General features: G+C 40.3%; 1 protein-coding gene across 1 annotated transcript; it reads right to left on the bottom strand.

Moving 5' to 3' along the window:
* Positions 1-4,799: 4,799 nt before the first annotated feature.
* On the bottom strand, positions 4,800-6,161 carry LOC148871613 (uncharacterized). Its single transcript, XM_088970043.1, has one exon. The coding sequence runs from the start codon at positions 6,159-6,161 to the stop codon at positions 4,800-4,802; it is 1,362 nt and encodes a 453-aa protein (XP_088826169.1).
* Positions 6,162-8,090: the final 1,929 nt, after the last annotated feature.

The raw sequence follows: 8,090 nt of genomic DNA, 5'->3' as shown, positions 1-8,090 counted from the left end.
GATGTTAACAAAATGAACACAAGACCAAAATATCATATTGATCACTATTTAAAGCATGATCTGAATTAGGTATTTTTTTTCCTTGAAAAAAAAGCCCGCAGGCAAATTCATTCAACTTAATCCTATTGTAGAGGATTCGGGAAATTTGGTGAACGAGGCATGCCTTTATTTTAGAAATAGTTCAAGCATGCGCGGTTAAGACATGCGCAATCTTATTTCATGTACGGGGAGTGAAGATGCTAAAGTTTTGTAAATTGCGGGAAATGCTACTGTAATTGGCAATGGTGTGGATTGGTCAAAGGATCACTTTACTATGATCCAACAAGAGTTGGTGCAAATTTTTTGAGCCGAAGGAGTCCTCTCTCCTCCGAATGCAATAGCTTCCATCTTTTTTATGCATACTGATTATGATTTTGATGGGGCTGTACCCTGGCTTGGTTGCCCTGCCACATTGGATTTGACATAGTAGGTAATTTGAATGTTGGCTTGACCACATCATCAGCCCGAATTGTCACCATGAGTAGAGCAACGACCACAGAGTGGGCCGAGAATCCAAATGTTAGACAGTGTATGCCCTTAGCTCCAATCAGATCGATGTACATTATGACATTTATTGTAAATAAGTAAAGTACATATTTGATTCATGTTATAGTGGTGTGTTTTTCTGTAATACCCTTAAACTGAACACTTATAAGACTCGTGTTATTTTAGATTGTTCACAACCGTTGGATAAGTTTGCGAAGATTTATTGTGCCAAGGCTGACACTGATGTGTCGCCAAGTGTTGGTGTGGCCTGTCTTATCTGCCAGAGTGAGACCCGAGGTACATGCAGTGTAGGTTTACTTGAAACCCTGAACTAGACCAGAATTCTAGTATTGCCCTGGACTTTGGTGATTAGTGGGCAAAACTAGAATGTTACACCTGACCCCTAGACTCAATTATAATACTGCACTAAGTGTCGGATTGGGCTGTTTTTGATATGCCAATCAGTGAGATCCTTAGAGGGGGTCAAAACCTTGGTATGTTGGGATAGTCTGAGAATTCATCTGAGTGGGTAATCATAGTGATATGATAAGCCCCTTTGTCGGACAAAGGTAATGATCGGATATGCACTCTCTTTGATGGAAACCAAGATTACCGGCAACCGGTTTCAATCGTTGAAATTTGTTTTGCAAAATATATTTATATACAGATGTACATGTGAGTAGAGAGTGCAACAATGTTCCTTGCAGCCGAGGGAGATGTCCTCTCTTGTCGGGCAGTGTTTAATCATTATGGGCTGAGAGGTTAAGTGTAAGACCATTGATGGTAATAACTGATGGGCTAATCTTGCATCTGCCCACAGTCCTTGGGTTTTTATAAGGTGGCTTGGCCCAGAGACCACTTAGTATAAGTGTTGGGCGTGTTAAGTGCCCATGGTGATGGGTTCAGGGGTTCACTGCCCATAATAGTGAATTCGGCCAAGCCTTGTAACAGAGGCTTGGATGAACCCATGTAGCTGATGTGTAGATCAATGTTTGGGTCTCATGCCATACAAAGAAGCCCAACTGGGCAGCAGTTTGGAAGGCCATTGAGCACATAAGACTTATTGGGCCTAAAGCCCATTTCAAACTAGTTTAGTTAGACTAATTAAAAAGAGGGGCGGATCTGGGATTGGATCAGCAGATAGGATAGGGAGTTATTCCTATCCACTCAGAGAGTCCAGATCTGAATTTGGATATGGAAACTTCCTAATGAGATTATGAGAGAGCTGATCTAATCTGCAGATAACATAAGGATTTATCCTTATCACTTAAAGGGAGTCCAGATTCAAATAAGGATTTGAATCAGGAAACTCCTAATGAGATTAGGAGTTGATCTCTTTAAGTCTATAAAAGGAGGAGGGGGCGAACCATTCACTCCATCCCAAAATCCCAAAGATCATATCTCAGATCACACATAGAGAAGACAACAACAGTGTGACTGCACCATCTTCTCCCTGCGTTCTCCTCCAATTGCTGCCTACTGCCAGTTCGATCTCCAGTTTTGTAGGAGAGATCAAGAATAGTTCTTGATATCAGTCTTTGGAGAAAGGCTGATAAGAAGTCGTGCTCACAGCCTCCATCGAATCCTTGCTGAAGGGTTCGGTTCTTGGGAAGAACACTACTGATTCTGCTCCACCCTACACTATGTTATCTTCAGTGGGAGCAGTCTTTGGAGATTTCTTTGGGTGTGAACACCTTCATTGGAGGATACTATTTCTTCATATCAGGTATCTCCCTCTCCTACCTTTTGGTTTCAGATCTGGTCCGGTTCTAGGTTCAAGATTGATCATTGAAAATGCAGATTTTTTAAAACAAGGAATGTGATTCTAGTGGGTGTCGAATCCAACCAAAGATAAAAAGTCTTGCTCGAAGTGAATAATTTGTATATAGTGATGATCAAGGTCGTCTCCACAGGGATTGGGTGGATTTATTTCCAAGTAACGAAGTAAGGGACAAGTTAAGGAAAATAAGATGCAAGGATAGTTTCATATGGTTACGAATCAATGATAGATAGCTTCTGATTAAAGGGACAAGTTCAGCCTTGATTCTTATCATTGATCATCGATGCAAGGATAGTTTCATATGATTACGAATAAATTGGTTATAGCCGTTAACAAGCTCTAATAGCCAACCTCTACTCGTATTAGTCAACAACCAAAACAAACTCTTTGGTTGCTTCCCTTATCCATAGACAGTTCTAAACAAGCTCTTAGGATTTAATCTACTAATAGCATTAAGAGGGGAGATACCCAATTTTGATCAGCGATCTCAAAAGCTCGGACCGTTAAAACTAGATCATACATTTTCCTAATATAGATCAAAAACTTTTTTGCAATTAATTTCTGTTAGTTGCCACCATGATCGAACCTACCAATCATATACGAAACTGGAGGTTCAATTGGCCATAGATTATTTCCATTAAATGAGCAAGGGGCCCTTCTTGCTTAATCAATAAAAATAATCCTCATAGTTAATCGCAGAAAACATATGAATACCTATAAACAATGAACTGAAATAAAAATCAATTATATCTCACAATGTTTAAAGAATCAAAGCTTCCCTAACCCTTCAACCAGAAATAAAAACTTATAGACACTCCATGATGAAATCGCAGCTTCCAGATGAGAGGGGGCGAACTCTACTTCTTCCTCCTTGGTTGCTGATGTCTCTCTCTGAAGGCTTAAGCTCTTCTTGGAGGATTTGATGCCTTGGGTGCCAGTCCGCCCCCCCCCCCCCCTTTATATAGATTTGGGGAGAGGGCTATTCTCCAACTCCTTTTAGGAGATTATCCTCAAAACTGGAAAGTCCTAGTCTAATCTGAACTTATCCTATCCTAATTCTTATCTCAATCTCTTATCTTTCTAGGATTACAATTTGAAAATTTAAATCTGATAAAACTCTCTTTCTTGAGATTACATTCAACTTCAACTTCTATTCTAATGGGACTCTTGGTTCTTGAATTCGAGCTGGGCTTCTTTAACAATTCGGGCTGCTTCAAGGCACTTTTGCGAAATGGGTTTCAGTTGTGAAATGGGCCTTGCTATGAAATTGCTCCGACTTTGGTCCAGAATTCTTCTTTGATGCGGATCGATTCTGACAAAACCCAAAACATAAAAGTTGTGGGCCTTTTCCTTATCTTTCCAGTGCTTCTTGAATTGTCCAAATCGGAGCCTGGAATTGAGAGTTATTCCCATATCACTAATCAGTGCTGAAACTGTACAAAATCATCCGATTAGCCTTGTTTTCTTCCAATCGCCTTCTTGCTTGCCCTGAATCGAAATACAAGAGTAATGAGTCCAATTAGGTACAAATTAAGTATAAAATATTGAATATTGAGGGATAAAGATATGACAAATTTTATTCTCATCAAATCCCCCCACACTTAAACCTTGCCCGTCCTTGCGCAAGTAAAAAATTCAAGTAAAAATAGAACAAGAACAAACTAGCTATCCTACCAATTTTTAAAATCAACTCTCCTTCATATTTCTCCACAAATATTGTAGGTTAATTATTTTGAACCTTTAAATCAGCATAACCAAGTCATACACAACTCATCCATCAGTCAATCCAAGTTTTGCTACTACAAACCAGGTAGTAAACTAGGGAAAACATCTTTCTCTTCTCTCTCTTTTTGTTTTCTTTGTCTTTCTTCTGAAGAAATGAGTGCATTTTATGCTCCATCTCACTCTTGGATTCCTTGGTCAGTAGGTGCATTTTATGTGCCATCATACTGTTTGAATTACTAGCTAGTAGGTGCATTTTATGCTCCATCCTACTATCAGATGACTTGGCTGGTAGGTGCATTTTATGCTCCATCCTACCATCGGATTGCTAGGCTGGTAGGTGCATTTTATGCTCCATCCTACCAATTATAGCAATGGTAAAGTATTTTCCCTATTTACTTAAACTTGAATTTAGGACTAGCTTAAAAAGTGATGGCTTCAGACAAATGGTGTACTCCCTGATCATATCTCTTTATTCAATTCGCAAGAATTTTCCCAGAACATTGTTTCAATTGATTCAAAAGAGTTGAGTTTTTTTTTTGAAGTAAAATAAAACGGTTAAAGCCTGCACTCCCCCCTTGCCAAGGAACATGTATTTTAAGTTCTTTGGTAATGATTTCAACTCCAGCTGGGGTGCTTGCACAATAGATGGAAGGAGTCTTGTGTGAGCTGGGGTCAAACTAATGAAAGAAGAATTATGAACAAATTCAAAAGAGTTTAGTTCAGAAGTCAAATTTTATAGTTCCGATTTCAGCATAAACTTCTACTCTGCTCATTGCAGTTGATCAGGCCCATTGTTAAGTGCAACTTTTAGTGTGTCTTCATCATCTAGTTCAAAAGTTTGCTGCACTAAAGAGTCAGTAATGTCTATTGAAAAAATTGAATGCGCATCATTGGGATATCTCATGGCATCATAGATATTAAATTTAATAATTTCACCATCGAATTCCATGGTAAGTGTCCCCTTATGCACATCGATTTTTGTTTTGGACGTCTTAAGAAAGGGTCTTCCCAGCAAAATTGGAGTCGAGTTGGAAGAATTATCTTCTTTCGTGTCGATCACATAAAAATCGGCAGGAAAGACCAGATTATTGACTTGGACTAAAACTTCCTCCAAGACCCCCTTCGGGTATGTAGTAGATCGATCAGCGAGTTGTAAGATCACACCCGTCTCTTTCAATGGTCCAAGAATCATGGTTGTGTAAATAGAATGCGGCATGACATTTATCGAAGCTCCTAGGTCTAGCATTGCTTTTTTGATATGGACATTTCCTATTTTACATGGAATGGTGAACATACATGGATCCTTGCATTTAGGGGGTAGTCTTTTCTGGAGAATGGCTGAAACATTTTCTCCTATATGGACCTTCTCATCGCCTTTTAGCCTTCTCTTAGTAGTGCACAACTCCTTGAGGAATTTAGCATAGCGGGGTACTTGCTTAATTGCATCAAGGAGGAGGATGTTTACCTCAACCTTGCGGAATGTCTCGAGAATGTCCCTGTCTTGCTCCTCCCCCTTGGATTTTGCGAATCGGCTAGGGAAAGGTGGAGCGATGACTATTGCTTGGGGTGGCTTTCCGCTTGAACCTGTTTGGGGAGATGGTGTCTCTTTTTTGGTTGTGTCTTTGGATGCCTCTTGACTGGGTTCATTCAGCTCCTTCCCGCTTTTCAAGGTGATTGCGCAAGCATTCTGTTTTGGGTTGGTCGTGGTCTGGGAAGGTAGCCTCCCTGATGATTGAGATTCCATTCGACTCATAGCTGTTGCTAATTGGCTGACCCGATTCTCTAGGTTCCGGATGCTTGTCCTTGTCTCCTGTTGAAATTGTTGAGTATTGGTTGCAAGTGCTTTCACAATTTCATCGATAGACATACCTGGATTGGAAGACGATGAATATGGTGGAACTAGCAGCCTAGCTTGATGCTGATGTTGGAAGCCGAAGGGCTTGGTTTCATAGTTAAGGTTGGGATGATCCCTCCATCCTGCATTGTAGGTATTCGAGTAGGGATCATAACTCTTTTGTGGGAATCCTTCAACAGCATTGGCTTGTTCGTAAGGTTCATCTTGAAGCGTAGGGCACATGTCGGTTGGATGTCCCGGAGTTGAATAAATCCCACAAGCCTTAACCATTTGCATGTTACCTGTGGACAATTGATAGACAAGAGAGGTCAGGCTTGCAATTTTTTGTTCTAGGGAGGAGATGTTTACCTCGTTAGCATGGGTTGCTGGAGGGTTGAGCCTATAGCCGAACTGTTGAGAGTTGGCTACCATGTTCGAGATCAATTCTCTTGCTTGTGTAGGAGTTTTGTTCACCAACACTCTTCCGCTTGCTGCATCGATCATACTCCTATCCATTGGCAATAACCCTTCGTAGAAATATTGGATAAGGAGTTTATCTAGAATTTGATGTTGCAGACAACTGGCACAAAGATGCTTAAATCTCTCCCAGTATTCGTAGAGAGTTTCTCTACTGAATTGTCTTATGCCACAGATCTCCTTTCTGATGTTAGCATCTCGGGAGGCAGGGAAGAACTTCTCAAGGAATTGCCTTTCATATCATTCCATGTTGTGATAGAACCGAAGGGTAGGTAGTAAAGCCAATCCTTAGCTTTATTAGCTAATGAGAAAGGAAAGGCACGCAACTTGATCTATTCCTCGTAACACCTTGAGGTTTCATGCTTGAACCTACTACATGGAATTCTTTTAAGTGTTTGTGAGGATCTTCACCTACAAGTCCACGAAAAGTAGGGAGTAAGTGTATAAGACCAGATTTGAGTTCGAAAGGTAATGCTAGATCTGCATATTCGATGTAGAGAGGTTGTTGGCGCAAATCCGGTGCGGCTATCTCTCTAAGGGTTCTCTCTTCATTGTTGGCCATGACTTCTTTAGGATGATTGGATGGCTCAATGATTTCTGTAGCTGACTTCACTCCGAGAGTTGGGAGTAATGCTGGTTGGTTGCGATGATGCTTGGCATCCTTCCTCAAGCGGCGAGTTCACTACGAGAAGAACGAGGCATAAACCAAGCAATAGGAAATAAATCTACTTAGGATGCCAATCCCCGACAATGGCGCCAAAATTTGGTGGGCGTCGAATCCAACCAAAGATAAAAAGTCTTACTCGAAGTGAATAATTTGTATATAGTGATGAGCATGGTCGTCTCCACAGGGATTGGGTGGATTTATTTCCAAGTAACGAAGTAAGGGGGTTTGTAAAGTTAAGGAAAATAAGAAGAAATAAAGAAAATAACAAAAAAAAAAAACAGAAAAGAAAGAGATCAAATTGATAGTAGATAGCTTTCGGTTGAAGGGACAAGTTCAGCCTTGATTCTTATCATTGATCATCGATGCGAGGATAGGTTCATATGGTTACGAATAAATTGGTTATAGCCGTTAACATGCTCTAATAGCCAGCCTCTACTCATATTAGTCAACAACCAAAACAAGCTCTTTGGTTGCTTCCCTTATCCATAGACAGTTCTAAACAAGCTCTTAGGATTTAATCTATTAATAGCATTAAGAGGGAGGGACTCAATTTTGGTCAGCGATCTCACAAGCTCAGACCGTTTAAACCAGATCATACCTTTTCCTAACATAGATCGAAATCTTTTTTACAATCAATTTCTGTTAGTTGTCACCATGATCAAACCTACCAATCTGAAGGGATAGGATATCCATCACATGGACGCCAAAATCTTGCGGAATGGACTGGGTGAATTTCAAAATTTCTCCCATCTTTGAAGGGAATCAAATTCCCTATTTTAGAAAAACATATTTTTCAAGGATCAATCCTGAACCATTAACCAAACCAGATCTGAACCAAAAGGAGTAAGAGGGAGGATGTACCTGATATAGAGAAACAATATCTCTCAATGGAGGTGTTCACACCCAAAGAAGGATCCAAAATCTGCTCCCACTGAAGATGGCGCAGTGCAGGATGGAGCATAATCAACAATGTTCTTCAAAAGAACTTGACCCTTCGCAAGAATCAACTGGATGGCTTTTGAGTACAACTCCAATCAATCTATCAAGATCAGATCTTGATTTCTCCCAAGAATTGGAGATCG

This window comes from Nelumbo lutea, chromosome 2 (assembly GCF_056320005.1).
Source record: "Nelumbo lutea isolate HS-2025 chromosome 2, American lotus-T2T, whole genome shotgun sequence".
NCBI lineage: Eukaryota > Viridiplantae > Streptophyta > Magnoliopsida > Proteales > Nelumbonaceae > Nelumbo > Nelumbo lutea.
The sequence above is the reverse complement of the archived record's forward strand: the minus strand, read 5'-3'. Positions and strand labels throughout refer to the sequence as shown.

What these genes read in the sequence shown, in the direction of transcription:
- LOC148871613 (XM_088970043.1), bottom strand. Translation starts at nt 6,161, where the DNA reads ATGCAAATGGTTAAGGCTTGTGGGATTTATTCAACTCCGGGACATCCA.